Consider the following 26,226-nt stretch of genomic DNA (forward strand, 5'->3'; position numbering starts at 1 on the left):
ACACTACATTCTGCAAAATAAGTAATAAATAAATTAATAATATATTATTCTTACATTTAAAAAATGAATTTAAAAAATCGCCCCTTACGCGGCTCATCTTCTAAATGATATAAATCATTTATCTGCTAAAACATGATTGACCATCAATTTCTTTACCTGCAAAAATAAGCTAATATATCAATTATGCAAATATTTTCAAGTATTAACTTACCATCCAAAACCTTCCAAATATGCCATGCCTTCATGTTTTTGCGCCGATGTTGTGGAAAAGTGGACTTGTACTGAAGCGTTTAACACTTAATCAACGTCGAAACATAGTTTACACGGGCAAAACATTTACGATTTAATAATCTTACACTTTAAATTTAAATGCGATAACAGTCGACCATGTCATTGAGTGACACACTTATACTTTAAGTGTTATTTTATTGAAGAACAAAAGGAAAATTCTTAAGTTTTCAGTGCGGTTAGAAACATAAATCTTATGTGTCAAATCTTTTCGAAGAAAAGTTTACATTATTCACTGTTATGCGCAAAACATTTATGTTTCAATACGCTGACCTTTAAATTTTAATTGCGACGATACTTAATGTTGCCGCAATTGTTAAAAACTTGGATTTTATGGGCAAAACATATATAGTTTAACACGCTGACATTTAAAATTTAAAAATGACAACAGTCGATCGTGTCATCGGGTGGCACACTGAAGTATTAAGTGTAATTTTATTAAAGGGCAAATGGAAAGTTCTTGAATTCTCGGTGCGGTTGGAAACATAAAACTTATGTGTCGAATCTCTTCGATAAAAAGTGTAGATTATTTGCAGTGTATTATAATCCACATATTTGTACCACCCTAAGTTTTCATATGTCAATAAACAGTCATATGAAGATACTCAACAACACCACATGTCTTATACAAAACATGGTGTCATAAGTGGGATTGCGTTAGTTTGCATAGGGATGATCCATAAATGACGTAGCATTTTTTGAGTGATTTTTAACACCCCCCTCCCCCATCGTAGCATTTCGTCACAAACCTCTAAATACCCCCTGGCAATTACGTAGCTTGACGGTAACTCTGCCCCCCCCTTTTCCTCGTAAATTTTTTAAAAATTCTATTCTATTCTCCTTTAAAAAAGCTACGTAGCATGACTTGACCCCCTACCCCCCCTGTCGTCACACATCATCACAAAATACAAAACTCCCCCCTTCCCCATATAATACTACGTCATTTATGGATGATCCCATACGGAATTGAATATATTTGCCTTTGATAGAAGCTCGGGAGTAATTCTTTGTAACTGTGTGAAGGATTTCCTCAGCAGCGTCGAAAATTGATAAATTTCGCTAGTGAAAACCTAACCTAAAAATAGCGAACATCCCGGTTCCCGCTCCGCTTAAGTTGGGCGTAAATGATAGTGAGGCAATAAAAATATTCAGGCTACAGTGGACTTACTACGCGCTAGCCACGGAAGTAGCGAAAAACCGGCTTATCAACAAACGGCAACATTAGGTTTGTTCCAGTACCAGGAAAAACTGGAAGTACTCCGGAGCAAAAAGGGAGAAAATCGTTCCTGTATTATCTTCTTTTCGTTTTCATCTTCTGGTAGCAAATCGAAGTGAAAAGGAGCAAGAATTTTTTGCTCCGGAGCAACAGGGAGTGACTTCCGTGTACTGGAACAAACCTATTGATGGCGGTTATGGGTGTAGAAGGAGTGATGCTAGTAGAGGAACTACAACTGATTGAAGCGGATCGTGCGACACCAGATGCGATTTTGAAGAAAATCGAGGATCATCTGACTCCACAACGGGACAAGCGTATGGAAAGTTTAATACATTGTGCCAAAACGATGAAGAAAAAATAGAACATTTCATGAAACGTCTCAAGAAGAAAGCGACAGATTGTGGTTATACAGTGCAGTGGAGTAACAAAAAGAACTGTTGAAAGATCGGTTGATGCGGGAGTTCGAGATCACCAGATAAGAAAAGAGTTACTCAAAGCTGGTGATATACCACTGGATGATATGGTGAAGAACTTGCGAAAAAATATGAACGTATGACGGCAGTGAATGATTCTTCGAGAGACACCTTCAAATTGACAACAACGCAGCGAATGGAAAACAACTGCAGATACTGCAAGGGAAAACATCAGAAGGATAAAAACAAGAGTTCCTGCATTAGGTAAGAAGTGCCTTGAATGCAGCAAGCTCAATCACTTCAAGAAGGTCTGTTGGGCGAAGACAACGAAGAAGAGATTCAGGAGCAAACATGTGCGGCAAATGGAAGACCATGTAGGAAGCACGGAGAGCTCTGACGATGAAGAAGAATGCTAGTTCGTCGATATCGCGAAGGTCGACAGTGTGGATACAAAAAACGCTGGCAGAATCATGGTACAACTGAAAGTAGTGGATGGCACTGTAACAATTAAGCCTTTGGAGATACAAGTTGATACAGGTGCGAGGGTGAATGTACTGTGCTACCGTGATTTAAAGCGTGTGTCGGCCAAGGTGAAAATACGCAGCACAAAGATTAAATTGAGGTGCTACTCTGGAAGGATAATCAAACCGAAAGGTAGAGCGGAATTAGACATCAAACTGAAGGATGGAACCAAAACGCTGACATTTCTGGTCGTCAAGAAAACACGACCGCCTTTACTGTCAGCGCAGTCAGCTATAGATCTCGGTATCATCAAGGTCCATGATATATATAACGTGAATTCACTACATCAAGATTGTGACCAACTACTACGTAAGTACAAGGCAGTTTTTGAAGGTGTGTTCCGTGGAAAATTGAAATCGATGACTCCATTACAGCTGTTCAACAAAAGGCCCGACGGATCCCCCTCGCATATCTCCCAGAGCTAAAGCAAAACATTGACGATTTGGAGAAACGAGGAATTGTGGAACCAGTGAACAAACACATGGAGTGGTTAAGTAATCTGGTGCTAGTGAAGAATGGCAACAAAATGCGGCTGTGCCTGGATCTGGCAGAGCTCAACCGGGTTGTTAAACGAGTCAATCATCAAATCCCCACCATAGAGGGACTGCTTCCGGAATTCACTAAGGCTAAGGTGTTCAGCGTGCTAGATGCTAAAAATGGATTTTGGCATTTGGAAAAGGACGAACGTAGCTCGGATTTAACAGCTTTTTGGAAACCAATGGGCGTATATCGTTGGAAGCGGATGCCATTTGGTATTTCGTGCGCACCAGAAGTTTTTCAAAAGCCGCAACAACAGATTTTTGCTGGTCTACGAGGCGTACGTTTTTTGGCTGATGATGCAGTGATATTTGGTTGTGGAGATACTAAGGAAGAGGCAATGCTTGACCATAAATTTGGAGGAGGTACTTCAAAGATGCAGAGACAGAGGACTGAAACTGAACCGAGAAAAAGCGAAAGTTGCGTTGACATCGGTACCGTTCTTTGGACATATTTTAACCAACGAAGGAGTGAAACCGGATCCCGGAAAAATATCAGCTGTTGTGAACATTCATCCTCCGAAACATAAGAAGGAACTACTGACATTTCTAGAACTTGCAACATATCTGGGACGATTTCTACCAAGAAACTGGCTGAAGTTAGTGCTCCTCTTCGGAAACTTACCCGTGACACAGCAGAATACATCTGGGATGAGGAAGCAGCAGATGCTTTTACACTCATAAAAAAGTTGGCGACAGAGGCACCAATATTGCGTTATTATGATCCCACAGAACCTCTCGTGATTCAATGCGATGCAAGCATGTTGGGTGTTGGATGTGTTTTACTTCAAGAGGGTCAACCAGTGTCTTACGCTTCTCGAACACTCAACAAGACGGAAAGCAACTACGCTCCCATAGCACGCGAATGTTTGGCAATCGTGTTTGCGTGCAAGAGATTTGATCAATATGTAGCCGGACGGTTTGTCGTAGTAGAATCAGACCACAAACCTTTGGAAGACATTTTCAAAAAGCCGATTACGGATGCACCGCTCAGATTTCAGAAAATGAGAATGACGTTGCAGCGATACGATGTACTTGTTCGATATCGGAAAGGTAGTGAGATGCATATAGCTGATTTGCTGTCTAGAACTGCCACGGAAACGCAAGACTCGAATAAATTTCCAGGAGGAAAAGTGGACAAAGCGTTTCCAGAGATCGCAGACATTAATGTAATGGAATTTATTAACATTTCGGATGAACGTTTTCAAGAAATTTCGACAGAAACCAAGAAGGATCTCACTTTAAGCAAACTATCGTAACTGCTCATCGAAGGATGGCCAGAACGAAAATCTGATCTTGATGACGAAATGCACATTTACTGGACAATTAAAAACGAGCTGTCAACGCATCAAGGAATTATCTTCAAAAATGGTAGAGTATTGGTACTAAAAAGTCTTCGGAAGAAGATGTTAGACAACCTGCATATAGCGCTTTTGGGAATTGATTATACTATACGTGCAGCAAGGGAGTCTTTCTTCTGGCCAGGAATGAGTGATCAGGTCGCAAACTACATAAGAAACTGTGAAGTGTGTAGGGAGTTTAGTTGACACCAATGTAAACCTCCAATGACAACGCACCAAATACCAGAGTATCTATTTCAGCGGGTTAATATTGATCTGGGCGAACAGACAATAAGAAGTGAACAGACAACAAGAAGCTGACAATAATGGTAACAGCAGACAGTTATTCGGATTTTGTGGAAGTGGATTTTTTGAGCAATACCAAGACAAAAACTGTTGTGAGCGCATGCAAACGCAATTTCGCACGGCATGGCAGTCCTGAAGTAGTGGTTACCGATAACGGACCGCAGTTCGATAATGAGGAATGGCTTAAGTTTGTACATGAATGGGATTTTGCACCAGTAACGTCATCTCCATATCACGCTCAAGGCAATGGAAAATCAGAGTCAGCAGTAAAATCAATGAAACAGCTCTACAGAAAATGCACAAAAAGCGGAACCGATTTTTGGAGAGCTCTACAGCAGCATCGCAACACTCCGAACTCCATAGGGTCAAGTCCGAACCAGAGATTATATTCCAGGGATACGAAAAATACAGTACCGGTCATCACAAATCGTTTAAAAACCACCTAAAGCACTGCAGGTGGAGGAAAGTATTCGTCATAAGCGAGCTATCACCAAGGTGAGCTACAATAAAAATTTAAGAAAGTTACCAGGTTTGCAAGTCGGAGAGAATGTACTGGTTCAACGCAGGCCGGATCTTCAATCAGCATGGGAGCAAGTAATTTTGTTGCGGCGACTCGAAGATCAATCATGTGAAGTACAAATGAAGGATGGAGCAGTATATCGCAGAAGTGCTGTGCACGTGAAGCCAGGTAAACGAGTTCAAGGCAGTAAAACTAAAATTCAGGCAGAAAACACAAAATTTGCAACTAGAGCCGGTGGAAAAATCAGTTCGGCAGGAATCAATGGTTGAACACGATGAGGAACATAATGCCTCGGCAGAGTCGCGGAAGCAGCGTGTGTTTGAACGATATGCATACAACAAGGTAAACTCGACTGGAAACAAAGGTATATTAGCTAACCAGAATAGAAAGCATCCCCGTGCGTTAGATATAGAGGGTCATCTCGATTAAACCGTAGAGGAGAGTGAGGTCGCGTCAACATCTTCTGCAGCTCGACCTAGGCGAGAGGTAAAGAAACTTGCGAGGTTCTCAGATTATGCGATGTAAACTAGACTTGCCTTTATATTTGGTTAAAAATTGAGCTTCCCGACAAAGGGAAGATGTTGTATTTGAATCACCCTATTATAAACCAAAGCTTGACTTGTGGTGTTGTTCATAAATTTCAAAACATTAGTTCACAAAATCAGAACATTCTGAATATTTTCTCGTGAACTATTTCACGAAACTCGAAATTGTATCCATGAATCCAGTGAATCCTTGTGAACTAATTCGTGATCCATAATATATAAGTCACGATCCAATATCCGTGCTTGTAAAACAATTCACAAAATCATAAAATTTAATTCATGTATTTGGGAACTGGTCATAATCGCGACTGACCATTCGTGCTCGAGAAATAGTTCACAAGATCATGAAATATTATTCATGGATTCGCGAACTGGTTAATGACTGGTTTTCCGTGTACATCTAGGTATGCAAACATGACCCAATTCGGCGCCGATTCCTACAAACCAACCCTGACAAAATTGGTAATAATTACCAGAAACTAAAAATTGAAAAACTCCAACAAACAATTTAGGTATAAGTACATATAGATTGGGCTGAAATATGTTTCTTAAAACTCTGTTTGAAACCCGAATCAAGAAATTTCAATACAACAGGTTTATATCCTATCCGTTCTAAAAATGGGTATAAAGCCAATTTGAAATTCAAGGGTTAAGAGTATGCATACGGAATTTCACTCATCCTAAACAAGACTTCCTTTTCGCTAATCCAACAATTTCTGACCGTCAATATAAAAGCGACCTTCGTTCAATTTAAACTGCACGCAATCTAATTACATCATATCTTATCATGACGCGAATATCTGATTCAGCACGCATTGGTACGTACTAAATTGGACGCGCGTCGTTATCTAATAAACATTTCCCGGCGATAGACAGTCTGTGCTTTGTCTTTCTGCCTCTTAGATCTTAGAACAATGCACTGTTGGTCATTTATATCTGCTACGATTTTTCTACTTGCATCGACCATCGGGCAGGATATCGATCTCGGAGAACTTGATCTCGATCAGTTTACTAAACCACCTGGTTTGCTTTTGGTCGCAACCATTCATTCAACTAATTAATCTAATCTTTTCTCTTACAGCATGCGAGTGTAATCCGACCGGTTCAACGACTAAGAAATGCGAAGAGTTCGGAGGATACTGTTCCTGCAAGTCGAACGTGGTTGGCCGGCAGTGTGACAAATGCGCCCCGGGAACGTACGGATTCGGTCCGGAGGGTTGCAAGGCTTGCGATTGTAACAGCATTGGCTCAAAGGATAATGACTGTGATTTGGTGACCGGTCAATGTAGTTGTCATCCGAATACCTATGGGCGGGAGTGCGATCAGTGTCAACCTGGATTCTGGAACTTCCCGAACTGTCAGATGTGTGAATGTAATGGTCACACTCCGGTTTGTAACTCCAAGACGGGTGAGTGTTTGCAGTGTCAGGACTTTACGCGCGGTTGGAGGTGTGACCGGTGTATCGAGGGATACTACGGCAATCCTCTGCTTGGCTCGGAAATTGGATGTCGTCCATGCCGCTGTCCGGATACGATCGCCTCCGGACACTCATACGCCAACGAGTGTCTACTGGATCCAAAGACGAACGACGTGATTTGCCTGTGCGATCAGGGTTATTCCGGGGCCAAGTGCGATGTGTGTGCGGATAATCATTTTGGCAATCCGGATCGACCGGGTGGTATCTGTCAGCCGTGCGATTGTAGCAACAACGTTGATCTGAATCAGCCGGGTAATTGTGACGCCAAGACGGGTCAGTGTGTGCAGTGTTTGTACGAAACGACGGGTGATCATTGTGAGTTCTGTCGGGACGGATACTACGGGAATGCACTGCAGCAGGATTGTAGACCGTGCGATTGTAACGTGCTGGGAACGAATCAAACGGTGCAACACTGCGATAGGTCCAGCGGGCAGTGTCCCTGTTTGGCAAACGTACGGGGCCAGTACTGCGAGGAGTGTATTGAAAACCATTGGAAGATCGCCAGTGGCGAGGGATGCGAGTCGTGTGGTTGCGATCCGGTTGGGTCGGTTAATGAGCAGTGTAATCCGGTGAGTTGTGTGTTGTTGGGAGGGGAATCAGTAACTTAGAGTTTATATTAACATTCTTTTTTCAGTACGATGGTCAATGTACTTGTAGACAAGGTTTTGGAGGCCGCCAATGTAACCAGTGCGAAGCAAACTTCTGGGGTAACCCGAATGTGCAGTGTAATTGTAAGTTTTTTTTAAGTCGCAATAAGATCTTGACCAAAAAAATATTGCAATTCTTACTAAATCCCTATTTCAGCCTGCGACTGCAACCCATACGGTGCGGCCACTCACCAGTGCAACCGTGAAACTGGCAAATGTGTTTGTAACCCCGGAATAGGCGGATACAAGTGTGACCAGTGCGCTCGTGGCTATCTGGGCGAGGCACCGTACTGCCAACCGTGCGGTGAATGCTTCGACAACTGGGATATGATACTGGATGGCCTACGGGAGGAAACCAATCGTACGATCGAGGAAGCCAAAACGGTAAAGACGCTTGGTGCCACCGGTGCGTACAAGAAGGAGTTTGATTCCATGGGAAAGAAGATTGAGGTGATAAACGGTTTACTGACGAATACTATTTCCGATCGGGAAATCGAAGCGATTGATGCAAGAATTGCCGACATCAGGAAGCATCTAAGGGTGTCGTTGAAGGCGTTGGAAGAATCGGAGAAGCGTCTGCAAGATACCGGAGCCAGTATCAATTATGCGAACATTGAGATCGACGATTTGAGTAAACGAGCGGAAGAAGTGAAGCAACTGGCAAATTATCTGAGGGAGAACGCTACCAAATTGCAGGAGGGTAACATTGAGGGTGCCCTGAATTTGACTCGAGATGCCTGGAATAGAGTAACCCTCTTGGGTGAGACCAATATGGAGATTCAGGAACTCAACGACAATGCCGAAAGACAGTGCAAGCGAACGGAAGTTCTACTGAAGAAACAGCAGGAACATTTTGATAATTTACACGACACAAACGAAGCGTCTTTCCTGAAGTATCAGGCTGAGTTGGACACTTTGAACGCAAATATTCCGGACTTGAACGAACGGATTTGCGATAGACGAGGTGACCCTTGTGATGAGTTCTGCGGTGGTGCTGGATGCGATGGCAAATGCGGTGGGTTAACTTGCGACAAAGGGGCACTAACAAGGTCCGAGAAAGCGCTGTACTATGCCAAGAAAACGGAACAAACTAGCAAGGAAAAAGAAGAATTGGCAGATGATATACTGCGATCGGTAAGGATGTGGTTAATTTCAATGTTTGACAGAACAAATTACAGTTTTGTATTTTCAGATGTCCCAAGCGAAAACGAACGCATCGGAAGCCTACAAGAAAGCAAAACGAGCCCACGATAAGGCTCAGGCACAGTACAATCAAACGCGTATTCTGATAGAACAGGCTACGGCTGTCGTTACCGCGCTGACCGATATTATCGACAACAATACGGCGTCACCGGACAAGATCAAGGAACTGACGGAGAAAATCAACGGCTACACTCTTCAGTTGGACCCGGAACAGATACAGAAACTAGCCGAACAAATTGATGATGCCGTTTCTCATCTAGAGAATGTGGAATCGATTATTCGGAACACGGAGCACGACCTGCAGCTTGTGGAACAGTTGAAGGAAGGCACTCTGATAACGAAGTATGGCTTTTGTATCCACCACTCGAAAGAGAATATTTGGCTTATGTGAAGTTTATTTTTCTTAGGGATCGTGCCGAGAAGGCCCTCGAGGAGGCTATCGAAGTGACTAAAGCGCTCGATGATGCAGACGAGGCACAGAAGAAGGCACGTCAGTCGATTAAGCGAGCCAATGAAGACATTCAATCGGCTAAGATTGATTTAGAAGAGGTAATTATCGGTGAACTGAGTTATCGCCCCGCTAAAACAAGCACATATTCATGATTTCAGATCGACAAAGAAACCGACGACGCCTACAATAGAGCCAACGTGACGGCAAACAAGGTTGATGAACTGAAGGCCCGTCTCAACAAATTGCATGTAAGTAATGTGCAGAACGAGCAAGATGCCGAGGAGATCATCAAACAGGCGGAAACGGTTAAGGAATCGGCAAATACCGCGCATGATTTGGCGACACAGGTTAGTTCGATAAAAAAATCTTGAATGCATTTGGTCGACAATTTTCTTCTGGTTATTTCAGCTAAAAGATAACTACAAAACTGCCAACGCAAGCCTCACGGCTAGATCTAACGCGTCGGAAAGTGCCCGTGAGCGAGCTCAGAATCTGCTGAACCGTGCTTCCAAGATCACCGTTGAAACTACCAATCAACTCAAGAAGCTCCAGGGTAAGTCTTTGCGGGAGCACGTCGTTTGGCATAAGTTCGTTTGGCATAAGTTCATTTGGCATAAGTTCATTTGGCATAATGTTCATTTGGCATAACCGTAGGTGACACATACGGTCGTTTGGCATAATGTTCATTTGTGGTCATTTGGCATAATGTTCATTTGGCATAATGGTCGTTTGGCATAATGGTCATTTGGCATAATGGTCGTTTGGCATAATTTGAAATATACATTGAAATCTCTGTTATATTAGGCGTTGACGATGCCTAATGTGGCTACGCCACATCGCTTTAAGCGTGGTGTTGTCCGACATCGCTCCGCTCCGTCGGACTTAAACTAGCTGATAGCCCCTATGTTTAAGTAATCCGGGCAAACGAGTGGATCACAGATTCGCTTGCAAGGGGCTGCCGTTCCGACGGGGGTATACAGATTCAAATAACTGCTCATGTTTGAAAGAAGGAGTCAACTCCTAAGTTTAAGTAATCCGGGCAAACGAGTGGATCACAGATTCGCTTGCAAGGGGCTGCCGTTCCGACGGGGGTATACAGATTCAAATAACTGCTCATGTTTGAAAGAAGGAGTCAACTCCTAAGTTTAAGTAATCCGGGCAAACGAGTAGATCACAGATTCGCTTGCAAGGGGCTGCCGTGCCGACGGGGGTATACAGATTCAAAGAACTGCAATATATATATATATATATATATATATATATATATATATATATATATATATATATATATATATATATATATATATATATATATATATATATATATATATATATATATATATATATATATATATATATATATATATATATATATATATATATATATATATATATATATATATATATATATGTATATATATATATATATATATATATATATATATATATATATATATATATATATATATATATATATATATATATATATATATATATATATATATATATATATATATATATATATATATATATATATATATATATTGCAGTTCATTGAATCTGTATACCCCCGTCGGAACGGCAGCCCCTTGCAAGCGAATCTGTGATCCACTCGTTTGCCCGGATTACTTAAACTTAGGAGTTGACTCCTTCTTTCAAACATGAGCAGTTATTTGAATCTGTATACCCCCGTCGGAACGGCAGCCCCTTGCAAGCGAATCTGTGATCCACTCGTTTGCCCGGATTACTTAAACTTAGGAGTTGACTCCTTCTTTCAAACATGAGCAGTTATTTGAATCTGTATACCCCCGTCGGAACGGCAGCCCCTTGCAAGCGAATCTGTGATCCACTCGTTTGCCCGGATTACTTAAACTTAGGAGTTGACTCCTTCTTTCAAACATGAGCAGTTATTTGAATCTGTATACCCCCGTCGGAACGGCAGCCCCTTGCAAGCGAATGTGTGATGCACTCGTTTGCCCGGATTACTTAAACTTAGGAGTTGACTCCTTCTTTCAAACATGAGCAGTTCTTTGAATCTGTATACCCCCGTCGGAACGGCAGCCCCTTGCAAGCAAATCTGTGATCCACTCGTTTGCCCGGATTACTTAAACATAGGGGCTATCAGCTAGTTTAAGTCCGACGGAGCGGAGCGATGTCGGACAGCACCACGTTTAAAGCGATGTTGCGTAGCCACATTAGGCATCGTCAACGCCTAATATAATGGAGATTTTAATGTATATTTCAAATTATGCCAAACGACCATTATGCCAAATGACCATTATGCCAAACGACCATTATGCCAAATGAGCATTATGCCAAATGACCATTATGCCAAATGAACATTATGCCAAACGACCGTATGTGTCACCTACGGTTATGCCAAATGAACATTATGCCAAATGAACTTATGCCAAATGAATTTATGCCAAACGAACTTATGCCAAACGACGTGCTCCCAGTCTTTGCTTAGCTTTAGGATACAATATATTAGCTAGACATTTCATCAATATTACACGAACCAGAGACGTTAAAATAGATATTTCCAATTACGCAAGTCTTTTTATCGGTTCACTGGCTCGAAGGAAACTTCAGAAGCCTCACGAAATTTACTGACTTCATAACAAACAATAAGCTAATTCAATCTACCTTCATATTTTCAGAACTATACAAAACCTACGAATCGAACCAGAAGGACCTCGACTCGCTGGAGGTGCAAATTCACGGCCTGACCGACCAGATCAACAACTATTTGAACAAAATCCAGAGCGATGCCGATCGTTACCGACAGTGTACGACGTGAAGAAACTAAACGGAGCGAAGCATAAACAAACAAACAAAAAACACTAACGAATAAAAAATAACTCTTTTAACAAATTTGTGTTCAAACGATGGTTTTTAACAAGAAGGATTGGTGATTTTTATCGAAACTGCCTGTAGCTGAGAGCCTTTTTTATTATTCAATATGCAATTCGAAACTAAAAATTAATTTCTATCGTAGGCTTAGAAGGAAAATCGCTACTAATATACGAGTTTATGACACAGTCCATATCGGCTAAGCTCTTGCAATTGTTGTCTAGACTAAATTTCGTACAATTATTAACCACTGTGCCAGTGCCCTATACCACACTGATTAATATTCACTAAACGAAAAAGTGCCAAAAAAGTAAATCGATAGACTAAATCTGCTTCCAAGTGCTTTTTTTAAACTAGTATCAACTAATAACCTATAATAGAGAACTAACGTATTATGTAGCAGAAATCTCACTCACTAGTTTGAACACTTGTAATCCTCAAATAATATTCTCCTGTATAAAAAATAACAAGCCAATAAATGTCAAGCAAAATGCCATTTAGTCTTACCAGTGGGTAATGTTTAGTGTTTAAGAGTGTAAGAATCAAAACGTTAGGCTTAATATAATTTGACCCAGATCAATAGAAGCAATAGACAAGTTGTTTTGCAATATGAAGAATCAACTATTAAAACAAGAAATAAACCTATTATACATGTGCACCATTTATTGTTGTAGGCGTCAACGAAACTTTTAGCCTGTAAGAGGAACTAGCAATACTACACCGCGAACGCGAATAGTCATAACGATTTCACTGCTACTAATTGTAATTCCGGTCGTAACAGAGATGCCAGGTACTTTTTTCAAATGTCTGCGATAATAATTTTAAAAGTCTGGGAAGAACAAAAATGTCAGGAAAGCTAGTGTAACCAAAAGCCTTTATATTCAAAAATCTGCAAATATCTGCAACAAAACTAAAAAATCTGCAAATATCTGCAACCAAACGGAAAAATCTGCAAATATCTGCGTCATCGAAAAAATCTGCAGCTTAAATTAAAAGTCTGCGAATTTGCAGACTTGTCTGCAAATCTGGCATCTCTGTCGTAAATATAAACGTTTTAGCACAGATAACAGACGTTTAGGCTAGAACAAAATTTCTTCAAAAACGTGTGTAAACTTTCAAATTAATAAACGTTGGAAATCCGTGTTTCACTATTGCCATCTGCGCAACTGTTTGCTACACGTGTTTGACAGCTGCACCCTAACTGCATTGTATCGATCACTGCGCCATCTGCAAACGTTTGCCAAACGTGTTTCAGACGTCTAATTTATTCGGAATTTCAGTAGCGGGTATTTACACACGATTCAAATCGAGCCTAAACGTCTGTTATCTGTGGTTTTAGTATAACCACCACCGCAGATTGGTAGCATTTTAATCCGAAAATCTGCACGGCTGGTCCAAGCCAAGAAAATTCCCCTCAAGGTGATATCGATATCGGAATAAAATCAACTCCCCGGGTGAAACTATATCCATGCTACTCAACCTGACTCTTTGTAATCTTTTTCCGGGCTGAAGACAATTTTTTTTAATCTTGGAGGTTTCTGTAGTAGTGAGGGAACGATTTTCGGCCGTGACAGAAATAAGCTAAGGATGTTGGCAAATATTTTAAAGCAGGCGAATGTTATTGCTGGATATGGGCCTTTTACGAAGGGATACAGATATTACGTACCAGCGAACCATGTTGAAGTAGATGGTGTTGTTGCCGATTCGAGTTTGAATTTTGCGGCTCTGTTGAAACATGGGATTGGCTGTTTCAAAGATCCCATACTTCAGCCAGTGAGATACTGGACTGCTAGCAATTGTATTCAGCATCAGTGGCAACTGATGCTAGGAGGACCTACGTCAACTCAGACTCTTAAAGGGTGACCTAGGTCGGGCCTGCTCTACCTAACTATTTCCTCTTGGACAAGGCTTGTCTGCCTGATCTACGTGTGGGTACATTGATGATATATATGTAAAACGAAAGGATGAGGTTGAGAACGATGCACATCATGCAAAGGTAGGATGAATACCCAGGTAACCAACAAGCATTAGTGCATGCAGTAAAGTAGCATAAAATTTGCATTTCAGCTGCTTCTTGCAGTATACTAGCATTCGTTATGCATGACTGTTTTTAATCAGCATTTAAAAAACTGTTTAAAAACTTCTTGTCAGTAAGCAGTATTCTGAATGCACAACAGCTGTAAAAAGCATTTTCACGGCACAGCAGTAATGTAGCCGTATATTTTGCCAAAAGTGGCTTTTAAATAGCATTTAAACCTTAAATGCATGGAACTCATTTTTCCTTGGTACTCATTTTTCTTGTTGATTACAATCTATACCTCCTGTTAAGGCTTTATATCACTGTATTCGGTATGTTGCCAACTGGCAACAGTATGCATTCAATGCTTAAAACGACTTAAGTGCTTATCAAATAGCTATTGAGACGCATTCAGCATGCTTATTGGTTACCTGGGTAATATAATCTCTGTACTGACTTTCCAAGTAGGTCATTTGCAAAAGATGTGTTTTGAAATAGAGTTTTTAAGAAAGGTGTGGCAATTTTCTTCTTGATTTATTTTTGGTTCTGTATTTCCCCATGACCTAGGTATTAGCAAGACTGAAAGATCCAAGCGTCGAGCTTTATAGGTGTAATCGATGTAGAATTTTTGGGACATCGTTATACGTCAGGGTTATTAGTCATTAAAAGATCTTTCGAATAAAGGAGTGCATTTAAAATGGATCGAAGGAAACGAAACATTTTTCGAAGAGTTTATGTCAGAGTTCTGGGATTTTTTAGGATGGGAAATAGCACACTCGTGGTGGCGGATGCGAGCCGATTCGGCTTAGGAACTTGCTTGATCCAAGTTGCCGTGTGATATCCGGCGGCTGAAATCTCTCGCAGTATCTCAGCACAAAATTGACCCACTACCACTGGGTTTCTATTCCCATATCGTAAGAGCTGACTAACAACAGGCTATGGCTGTGGTCCACTAGGAGGTTGACAACTGTCTATTATTTTTCTCTGGACAAAACCAGCCTATAGACCGTGTGTCATCCGGCGGTTTGAAGCATCTCAACCAAGAATTGATCCACTGGGTCCCTGTTCCAATGTCGTAAGAGGCGTCTTCAGAACAGGTGTCCTCTAGTCAAGGTGTTTCTCCGTGCCGAGGACTGAATGGCTGGCAAGACTAAATATGCCTGGCGCGCACTGAGTGTCGTTGGTCTTACCCTTGCTCTGACACACTTAACCCCGTCTTTGTAGCTTTCAATAAAAACGGTATGAGAAATCCACGTGAAATGCCTCGTACATGTACACGTGCGAATAGTGCTATTGACGTATGTCTTACATCCTAGAGCACTCTAGTTAGAGTGTGGCCAAGAGGCCATGACGTATCCAAACGAACATGAAATTTGACGTATACACAATAGAAATACGTCAGATTTCTGCTCGTTTGGATACGTCAAACGCGTCTTGGCCGCACTCTAACTAGAGTGCTCTATTACATCCGACCTCACAACTCGCGATATTTGTGCTGTCACGGTCAATATGAGAATGAGTCTATTGTTCGGCATATTTGTCGCATCCCTGTCAAAAAAATGCGGACGAACATGGTCAGGCGATTTAAACAGTTTGACGTTTAACTCAACTCGCCTGTGCTAATTGCCCCTAGGAACAAATGCAATTTGCGAATGCGATTTAAAGGCAATTTCAACACTTGGGACGCTTACAGAGTGGCGACGAGAAGCTTAACTGGTGCTGGTACTGACATTAGAATGCGAGATGCGAGAAACCTGCCTGCAGCAAAGTGAAGGGATGATGTCAGAGTGAAAGCGGGTAGTCGGCGCAGATCCACTCGGTATTCACTCTGACATCACCCATTTGGTTTGCAGCAAGCAGGTTTCTCGCATCTCGCATTCTAATGTCAGTTTCAGCGCCAGCTCAGCTTCTCGCCGCCACTCTGTAAGCACCCTTAGACAAATTTTCTGGCGGTTGTATTTGCGTTTTTTCAAACATGGCGGTTCATGTTTGGCTTAAGCTTAAAATAGTTTTTTTAACGATTGGCGTATTCTCGCTTGTATTTTGTTTGTCTAGTGCACTTCATTTAGCCAACGAATGTGGGAAATTGTGGAATTGTGTGTAAATATAATGGAACAAGATATCTGACCTAAACTCTTAATAAAAGTCAGATTGTGGTAAGCTTTGGTGTGCAATGCCAATTTAACCATTGATTCTTCCTATAATTTGGTGGTGATTACCTAGTGTAGTGATAAGTTTATGTGAGTAGATAATGAATCCGAAAATAAGTTATATTTGTAATTTTCATATTAGACAATTAAGGGCGATTAAATGGCGCGTTCCCTGGGCGATTTGAGGGCGATTTAAGGGCAGGTAGAGCGGCTAAAAAATGACAGCGGCAAATCGCCCAAATGTTGCATTTGAAATAGCCCCCTAATTGCCAGCAATTTGCTGGAAAATTGAAGGGCAATTAGCGCATCCGAGTTGGCAAATAGCCCCCCGTTAGCCAGCAACTTGCCCTTTTTGACTGGGATGATGAACCATCACCATCTGATGATTTCAAAAGGATTTTATCATAATGAGGCAGAAATGCGTTTTTCCCTCATAATCAGCGGTGATACACACCACATAATTTGGGGCAGCTCAGATATCAATTTGAGAGGCACCGAATTGATGGAATACGTAAGTATTACAAATATGCATATACTTAATGTAAAAAATCGCCCAGCATTTGCACGATGTGGTAGAGAAGAGGCGTTAGATGCTACTCTCTGCTCTGATGTTATTAAGCATGAGTTGGTAAACTGGCTCGTACTCAACAAGTTCGAACCGTCATTATCTGATCATAAGCACATCGTCTTTGATCATTTAAACGGCTAGATGTAGCACCCTTTTGCGGTTCTATTGTGCAATAATTAAATTCTGAATAAGTGGTAGTGCAAAATTGGATTTAATGGTGTGAACTTTGCCAGAATGTTAATTTCCACTCTTTTTGATCAAACTGTTGATGCGTGCAGATTTCCAGTCATTTTCGTATTTTCGACGAATCGAAAATCGAGTCTCTTCCCTTAATATCAGGTGTGAATACCGATAGTTGCGAGAGCGTGCTCCTTCTAATGCTTAAAAAACGGATAAATTTTTTAATAAAAATCAAAGTAAAAAGTACAATCGCAGAAGTTCTCTCTGGAACAATGGTTCGGCTCATTGAATAGAGTCCTCGAGTCTCAATACTTTTCGAGTGCAAGCAAGATTGAAGAAAGGTCATTTTTCGATTATGCTGACGAATGATCTGTTAAAAGATCTTCACGGGTGTCTCTTTTCAATCCATCCTATCTCTTTCACTCCCAGTTCCAGTGGGTTTGGCTTAAGGTATGGTATTGTTTGGTTCCTTCAGGATGACGAACAAAGCTACATGGCTGAAGCAGAAATTGGAAGAGATAAGTGAAGGGCAGAGGAACCATATAGCCTTCACTAGAATACTTGTTTTACATTCCGTGGAATCCCACGGAACGTTTGAAGAGTTCTGCTTCCATAAATCTTGATGGCGGGAAGTTCTGAGAACCAAGTCGATTACAAAGAAAATACAGCAGTATTTTTGCAGTATCGACGAACGTTCTCTGGAATTTCTAGCGAAAAAGCGTTATAAACGTATGCTTCCAAAAATTCAAGGCGAATGTTTCTAAAATCGGTTCAAACCGAATTTAATTGACAATATCTCTTCGGGGGTATTGTCGTTCTGTTATCTCAATATCCCTTCGTGGGTGTTGATATATCCACTCATCGAGAAGTGTCTTGTTCCCTTGGTAATGAAGAATACTTCCGTATTGTCTATGTTCTCTGTGACTTTATTTTCCTTATTTCTAATCTTACCAATTCTTCAATACTTCCCATCAGGGAAATGATGCAAAGACAAATCACGGAAATTCTTCGATCAACATGGAGGACGCACCATTTGAGCCAGTTGCTACTGATTCCTGAACCATCTTCTCTCGAGTCACTGCCTCCTCCGTGAAATGCACCATGATCGTTCTACCTTCCATTAACGTAAAGCTACTCCAGTCGACGGTAGAAGTCGGCCACTGGCCGATCCCACAACTTGTGAAGTTTGCAGATCCAAATTTTGCTGTTACTGGCATCGATATGATTCTGGGCACCGCCCATTTCTTCTAAGTTCTTCGATACGGCAGAATATCGCTTGGAGAAGAGTTACCGTTTCAGCGGATAAACAGAATTCGGCTTTTTCGTCTCCAGAGAATGTTTGGTAGAGAACCACGATCACAGCGATCCACATTCCACTTCAGTAATCTCTGCACGATCGATGAATTGGTCAACCGATTCTGGTAGCTTGACGAAGTCCACGGTGCAAAAGGATGGTCTCCATCGGAACGATATTGCGAGAAAATTTCGTAAAGAACATTACCCAACACCCAACAGCAACTGCCAAGCATGACGAACTGCTTTGTCAGTTAAGGGACAACAATCACAACTCTACCCGACGCTTCTTCTCTCTGGAACGCTCACTCGGTTCGAATCCCGATGAGAAGGCGATGTGCCAGACGTCCACGAGTACGTGAGATTAGTACATGTGCGAGAGATTGACCCCAATAAAACCGACGTGCAACCGCAGTACTTCCATACCACGTTATAATGAAACTTGACAGTACCACTACAAAGGTTCGCACCGTTATCGACGCATCTCGCTGAACGATATCCTGCTTCCTGGTGCCACCATCCAGGATACTCTCGTCACGGTTGTCTTCCGGTTTTGAATCCATCGATTGCGGACATTGAAAAAATGTTCTGGCAGATTTTGGTCCACCCCACCGAAAAACCGCAGCTGCGCATTCTCTGACGCGATGATCCTGAGGCTCCACTGAAGAGTTGCCAGTTCCACAACGCCACCTACGGTACAAACAGTGTCGCATTTCTGGAACCAGGGTGCTGTAGAAGCTCGCCGATGATGAAGGGCAAAATTTTCCGCTGGCGGAGCCCGATGTCCGCCATGGCTTCTACGTCGACTATTCGCTGCCCTGTTCAGACGATACTAAATCGATCGCCGTTAGCACCTTCATCTCTGACAATGGTCTTCGAATTGTCAAGCTGATCTTGATACCATTCCGTTGGAGATCCAAGAGACGAAACACTACTCGATTTGGACCACGAGTCCTCTGTGATTGCATTGGGCCTTCGCTGGGAAACGTTGACCGATTTTCTTTCGTTCAAGACGTCGAATTGGGAGGAATGCATTGCTCGGAACAAATGAGCGATCCTCTCTTAGATCAACAGTCTTTTAGACCTGTTAAGTTTGACTGGAACAACCACTGCAAAGGCGAAACTCACGCTGCAAAGTCATTGGAAACTTCATCTCGACTCCACACCCAGGGATAACAGATTTGCTATAGAATAGCAGGAATGCTTGCTGCAGGAGCTTGCTGCACTTGTTGGTCTTAGAGTTTCATGCAATGTTTAACGACCGGGTTGCATTTGCTTGGACATTTACGGATTCAGCGATGCTTGGGAGTCTGTATATGGCGCATGCATCTATCTCCGGTCAATACCAGCAGATGGCCCTTGTACAGTTCGCCTATTGATTTCTAAGATCGCTCATATGGGGACTCAAACCACGCTTCTAGCTATGTGCAGCTCAACTCCTGTCCAGATTTCTAAAACAAGTTCAGGACAGTATCGACAACACTGCCACCACATATATGTGGACCGATTCTTCCATCGGCTTGCGCTGAATATCCGCAACTCCATCGACATGGAAGACGTTCGTTGCCAATCGAGTGGCTGAAATTCAAGAGCTACCGTCTCACGCCGTTTGGAATCATGTACCATCCGAAGACAATCCCGACGATTTCGTTTCTCGAGGAATGAATCTTGATCAACTCTTCACCGGTGCACTGTGGTGGAACGGATGAAATACCTATCGACGAAAGGCACCCGATCGCTCTCCCCAAACATCGTCTCACCGAGATGATCGCCGCAAGAGAATACCACATGCCGTTCTCAGCCTATTACTGTCCTTGCATCACCAGAAATTCTGGTCTGTCGGCGGACGGAACTTAGTTCGCAACATTGTACACGGCTGCATGGTGTACGAACGTGCCAAACCCAAATCGTTGCAGCAACTGATCTGTTTGGGTTAACGAAACGTACCCGTTCCAGAATGTAGGCGTTCACTTGGCTTGGTCAATGTACATGAGAATGTCAGTCAGAAATAAGCAATCGCCCTGCTTCAAAGCCTACATCACGGCCTACGTATGTATGGCTATCAAAGTCATGCATTTAGACCTCTTGCCAGAGCTGACCAACGGCACATTCATTGAGAGCCTGCGAAGATTCGTTGGCCATGGAAACATGCGCATATCTACTGTGACAACGCCACGAGCTTTGTTGGTGCATAGCTGTGAACTGGACGAACTCCGGAAGTTGTTTCTAAGCCAAGGTAGCCAAGATGCAATAGCAAATGAATGGAATACAGTTTCACTTTATCCCACCTCGCTGTCCCACGTTCGGTAAAATCTGGGAAGCCTGCGTAAAGTCCGTGAAGTTAGTTCAGATCGTGTCAATGTTAAACTCTCGCCCAATTACGGCGTCACTGGACAATTCTTCCGACGAGCTTGCTCTGACCCCGGGACATTTCCTGATTGGTCGTCCGCAGGATGCGGTACTTGGTCTAGATTGCCACGAGGTTCCTGATTCCCGATGGTCTCGATGGGAAAGAGTACAACAGTTAACTCAGCACTTCTGGACGCAATGACACAAGGAGTATCTCGCCACCCTGCAACATCGCTACCTCTAGACAGAAGCCAACCTAGCCGTTGGTTCCATCGTCGCTCTCAAGGATGAAAGAATGCCGCCGATGGCCTTGTTCGTGTCGCCACCGTGAAGTCGACCTTCGGTATCGTTCAACGCGCCATCCCGAAGCTCTGCTTACTTTCGGTTGAAGTTGCGCCATTCAGCGTACTGCGTAGCACCGAGTCCTGTATCCTGCATCAACAACACCAAATGAAGGCCCTTGCTCAGAGAACAGAGCCGCCAGACGAGATCCTGGCCTTTGCTCAGGGAAATGAGTCTCCAGACGAGATCCTCACGAGTCAAACCGATATCGTACTATGCGAATTAAAGTCTCCTAGAACTACTCCGTGATATTACAAAGTATTCGGTGCCTTATAGAGGCTCTAGGACGAATGTAAACTGAAGCAATGCAATGGTCCTGATGGGGGTTCGGGAAGATCGACAGAAATAATTTTAAAATCGCGGAAGTTGAGATCTATATCGAAAGTTAGCCAAGCTTTGGATAGTGTGTGACATCTTAAGCTGTTAGTAATATTTTGGAGGAATCGAATAACGGAAGAGAACCTCCGCAATTTTACTGTAGGACAGTGATCGAATCGGTGACCTCGTTCGATAACTTAGCCATCGAAGGTTACGATCGCTGCAAGAAGGGACCATTTACCAGTCAACTGCTTCAAAAATGTTCTCAGTAAGAGAAGAAAAGCTATCAGAAGGTTTTTAGTAGTATGAAAAGTTGCGAAAATTAAGTCCACGATATTAGAAAATTTCACTGGTCCAGTACCGGTCTGAACATCTGTTTGAAAGAATGGGACGCTTGGCATTTCAGGTGTCTCTGAAACTGGTGAATACTCCTTTTTGGATTACAATTGCGTGTATTCCAGAATCTTCACATGCTGAAGTGAGGGGTGCTCGAAGCAGTAATCTCCGTACTTCAACAGGTCTACGCACTGCAGACTCGGTTTGGCAACGACTTCATTGATCTCCACTGCCTTAGCAGGTACGTATATCTAAACTGCTTCGTAAAACGCTCACAAGTAGAAGTTTGGTTTGTCTAGTCGTGGTCATTCACTATAACATGTATCTTATTAGCTCGAACAAATGTTATCTGAGTTACAACTGAGTATTGAGCAGCCAGCGCCCGTGAGATTTCTAAAATATTCAGTGAGGTTGAGTTGTTTAGTTTAAAAAAAAACAAGCAAAATAAACTAAGCGAACTTTAAAAAAATACACAATGAGTGTGATCGTTAGGAAAACCGCTATCGATTCATATGAAACAATTTTCTAAATAAAATTCCTCTATTATTATAATAAATGGGAAGAAACCAGTTTCAGAATTGTTTTTCGGGTGTGGTAGAACCTGGTTACATGTGTCAATATTGTAACGAGACTATCTACTACATACTGTTGTTCGATCAAGAGATCTTTTCTAAGAATACAAGATTTCTAGGTATTCATCAAAGCTTCGCAAAACAATTCTCTAATGGAGTTATAAATCATTCTAGCATTGTAAAGTTATCAAAATCATGATCGTGATAATTTTGTGTGTTGTGTGCCGGACCTAGTATAATGTATATTTCATGCAACCGAACCCCCATGTAGCGAATATATCTTATCTATATATCATTTGAACCAACTGTATTGAACTATAAAAGTGCAACCATAACGAGAAAGCTTTTAGTCTTGTACAGCGAAAAAATGAAGCACCTAATTGCGGGTAAGTTTAAAATTAATATTTAGAATCCACTAAAATATCAAAATTTCAAAACTAGAGAGCCGTTACCCTAGCCATAATCAAACTATGCAAGCCAAACAAGTATTTTGCAATGTCCTATTCAAACAAAGAACTCTTCCTTCGCAGCAGTGGTCCTCTTGGTACTGGCCGAATCATCCGTACAAGCCAGTTTTTGCGACGCTTCGTTATGTCCAGCGGGAACCATCCACATCGCTTGCAACGGGCTGACATCGATGGCACCTTCCTGCGGACCGGAAGCCTTTGAGGTTGACTTGGACACGGATAAGCAAGTTTTGATTCTTGATTTGCACAATCAGCTTCGCAGTAAGATTGCACAGGGATTACAGAACTACACGTCGAACCAGTACTTCCCGCAGGCTAGACGAATGGCCACTCTGGTATGTCTTGAATGAAACTTGTTTTCGATGCGCCATTCTGAGTACCGTTCCTTGCAGGTGTGGAGTGATGATCTGGCATATATAGCGGCTGCTAATGCGAGGCGATGTGTATTTGGTCACGATTCTTGCCGAAACACTCCACAATTCGTAGCTGCTGGGCAGAACATTGCCATCAAGTCTTACTATGGCACGACCATATCGGACACTGATCTTATCATTGGATTCGTCGACGCTTGGTATTCCGAGTATGCCGACGCTACTCCTAGTCACATCGCAAGCTTTCCGAGTGGCGGGTGAGTATCTGTTGGTTTTTTAAAGTAATAGTTTGTGTACTCACGGTTAGCTTCCCGATAGTCCCACTATTGGTCACTTCACTCAGATAGTTTCGGATCGGACCACTGAAATAGGATGCTCCCTGGTTAGCTACTACACATCACCGTGGATCAACAAGTTATTCGTTTGCAATTATGCGCTGACCAACATCATCAGCCAACCTGTCTATCAATCTGGGAATACCTGTTCTGCGTGTACAACGGGATGTAACGCGATGTACCAGGGGTTGTGTAATGAGGCCGAGGACATTAATCCAAATCCATGGTTTGCTAAGTAGTGTTGGGCTATCCATAGCAAATTTCACATTTGAAAAATTGTGGATGAATAAATTTCATGCAGATAAAAAACGTAAATAACAAGCTTTGTTATTAGTTCATTTTCATAAAACCTTTTTTTACTTCACCTATTGGTGCAATTGTACCTTTCTCACTTATTCAAACTACGAGTTCATGGCATATTGTGTTCAATCTAATTTTGATTGGGGGCATCCACGAGACTGCATAAAAATTTTACATCGTGAGGAGGCTGATTGTGCTTTTTCGCACCTCACCACACAAGTTTATACTCAAGATTTTTCAGCGTGTGCGAATAGCCGGAACGTCAGTTTGCCTTAAAATGCATCTCGCTGACAACTGTCTTTCTAATCTTCTTGAGGTTCCGCTTGACGATTGCCCAATATTTCTCTATTGGGCGGAACTCTGGCCGGTTCAGGGTTCACATTCATGGACTTGACCGAGACGTTGTTCGTGGTATACCACTCCATGACCTTTTTTCATAATGGCAAGATGCCAAATCCGGCTATAACAGTACGGAACAATTGCGTTGCTTGAGAAAAGACAACGTATGTTTTTTCCAGGCACTCCTGCACATAAAAATTCTGGTTGATGGTACCGATTACGATGTAAATATTGTTCTTTAAGCTACAGGAACAGATGGCCTGCCACACGAGATATTACTTTGTGAAACTCTACGGCTTAGTGTGTTTGGAAATGTTTGCAATTTTTCTTCTTCCAATCAACGTGTAATATTCCTGTCAAGCAAGCTGTTTAAAAACCTGCCTTGACGTAGGTTTCGTTCTCCTGTACCACACAGTCAAACTTCGTCAGCATCTCCATGTACAACTTCCGCGATCGTTCTCTGGGCGACTTGTTTTGATTATCGTAGCGATTTAGAATCACCAACTCCTTATATGTCGATAGTCCAGATCTTCTTTTGGCTTGATGCACGGTTGTAAATGACACTCCTGTCGTATTTTTTGGACTCCATCTTGTTTTTTATTCGCACCGAAAGACTATATGTTTTAACGCTTAAGATCGAATACTGAATGCCTGTACAAACACGCTCGCGATTTCGTCAACTCAAAATGGCGAGGGGAACCCTCTCACTTTCTCTTTACCAGAATTGCTCTCATTCACTCTTCATTGCTCTCGCAGTCTATAGATGCAGGCTAACGAATTTCTCGTCCGTTCAAGATTTTCTGTCTCTCTTTTTTATTCGCTTTTTCCCTTGTTTCCGGTCGTTGTACAAACATCGCATTTTATTTACACTGTTATTTCAATGTATAAAATAAAATTTTATTTTTTTTTGAACTTTTTTTCGATCTAAGGTGTAGGAATCTTTCCGAACAAAACTTTTATCTTACAGTTCCCGATCGGTGCACAAGCTTCCTGTTTTATCTACACTGTTATTGAAATTCTAAATTAAGGAGTTATCTTTGTTTCACTACTTTTTTGTACTTCGGTGTGGGAAACGTTTAGTATTGAACTTATATCCTACAACTCTTAGCTTGCTTGCAACATCTTGGCTTCTGGCTTTGGATTTCCCTCCACTGCTATTTTCTTGGCTGTCGACAAACGTTTACCGATCACTTTTATTACATTGGCTTTGTCCACATTCAACAATTTCCCCAATTTGAAGTGCGAGTAGTTCTGATTTTCTCGATTAGCGATCAAAATGTTGCTTCGTTACTCCTCTTGCTCCGATACCATTTTCACAACATCACAACTAAAGAGCAAATGTCAAATTCAACCAGTAGGCGCCTTGCTACACGCATGCATTTTTAAAATGAGGAGTGTGCATGTTATCTTTAACACACGATGAAAAAAATGTTGATCCATTTTTTATCGAAAACTCTTTAGTGGGTATCGAGCTCGGGCCGGTGATTTCGGTTGAAGCGTAGCTTCCGGCTCGCTGATGCCTTGACGACCAACCCCTGGCACTTCATACAATCTAGTCGATCTAGTCCCCGGCTGTGAAACAAGCCTGCTCGCAGGATTTTCGGTAGGTGCTAAGGTCGGTCCGGCGATTCCGCGTAGAGTGTGGCGTCCGATACTCTGCCGCTTCTACGAGAAGCTTCAGGTGTATCGCCGAGAACTACTCGAGCTATTCCGGTGGTGGATCTAGCTGGAAAAACTCTAGAAAGAGAACTGCGGAGAGAAAAACAGCATTTTTGGCAACGTATGCCCCGGCTTTGTATGGCAACACGTCCAATGTCCGTACGTTTTTTGACAGCTAAACCCGAATCCAATCGATCCAAAATGGAGTCTCTGCAGTTCTCTTTCTAGAATTTTTCTAGATCTAGCCTGCCCAACGAGGCGAGTACCCGCTGTTTCATTCAACCACTCGCTTGATCATCCCGCGATTTTCACT

The 26,226-nt window shown here is 42.2% G+C and overlaps 2 protein-coding genes across 7 annotated transcripts in view; both read left to right on the forward strand.

The window, feature by feature from the left end:
• Nucleotides 1-13,089, forward strand: part of LOC131685038 (laminin subunit beta-1) — a 72,418-nt gene extending 59,329 nt beyond the window's left edge. For all 5 annotated transcript variants that reach the window (XM_058968397.1, XM_058968398.1, XM_058968395.1 and 2 more), the window contains exons 11-18: nucleotides 6,768-7,732; nucleotides 7,798-7,894; nucleotides 7,968-8,944; nucleotides 9,003-9,355; nucleotides 9,421-9,562; nucleotides 9,623-9,811; nucleotides 9,873-10,017; nucleotides 12,125-13,089. In XM_058968397.1, coding sequence (XP_058824380.1) covers nucleotides 6,768-7,732; nucleotides 7,798-7,894; nucleotides 7,968-8,944; nucleotides 9,003-9,355; nucleotides 9,421-9,562; nucleotides 9,623-9,811; nucleotides 9,873-10,017; nucleotides 12,125-12,264 — 3,008 coding nt within the window. In that variant the 3' untranslated portion in view covers nucleotides 12,265-13,089. The remainder of the gene's footprint in view (nucleotides 1-6,767; nucleotides 7,733-7,797; nucleotides 7,895-7,967; nucleotides 8,945-9,002; nucleotides 9,356-9,420; nucleotides 9,563-9,622; nucleotides 9,812-9,872; nucleotides 10,018-12,124) is intronic.
• Nucleotides 13,090-22,778: 9,689 nt separating this feature from the next.
• Nucleotides 22,779-23,919, forward strand: LOC131681830 (venom allergen 5-like). Of its 2 annotated transcripts, none has more exons than XM_058962884.1 (4): nucleotides 22,779-22,828; nucleotides 22,973-23,244; nucleotides 23,302-23,537; nucleotides 23,599-23,919. In XM_058962884.1, exons 1-4 carry the CDS (start codon nucleotides 22,810-22,812, stop codon nucleotides 23,852-23,854), a joined length of 783 nt encoding a protein of 260 aa, XP_058818867.1. In that variant the 5' UTR covers nucleotides 22,779-22,809; the 3' UTR covers nucleotides 23,855-23,919. The 2 variants fall into 2 exon arrangements, with proteins under 2 accessions (XP_058818867.1, XP_058818868.1); XM_058962885.1 differs by having other exon boundaries at nucleotides 22,784-22,828; nucleotides 22,976-23,244.
• The last annotated feature ends 2,307 nt before the right edge of the window (nucleotides 23,920-26,226 follow it).

This window comes from Topomyia yanbarensis, chromosome 2 (genome assembly GCF_030247195.1).
Source record: "Topomyia yanbarensis strain Yona2022 chromosome 2, ASM3024719v1, whole genome shotgun sequence".
Lineage (NCBI taxonomy): Eukaryota > Metazoa > Arthropoda > Insecta > Diptera > Culicidae > Topomyia > Topomyia yanbarensis.

Bases quoted from the DNA above. Each gene is read 5' to 3' on its own strand.
- LOC131681830 (XM_058962884.1), top strand. The intron at 23,245-23,301 runs GTATGTCTTGAA...CGTTCCTTGCAG, and splicing joins CTAGACGAATGGCCACTCTG to GTGTGGAGTGATGATCTGGC. The intron at 23,538-23,598 runs GTGAGTATCTGT...GCTTCCCGATAG, and splicing joins GCAAGCTTTCCGAGTGGCGG to TCCCACTATTGGTCACTTCA.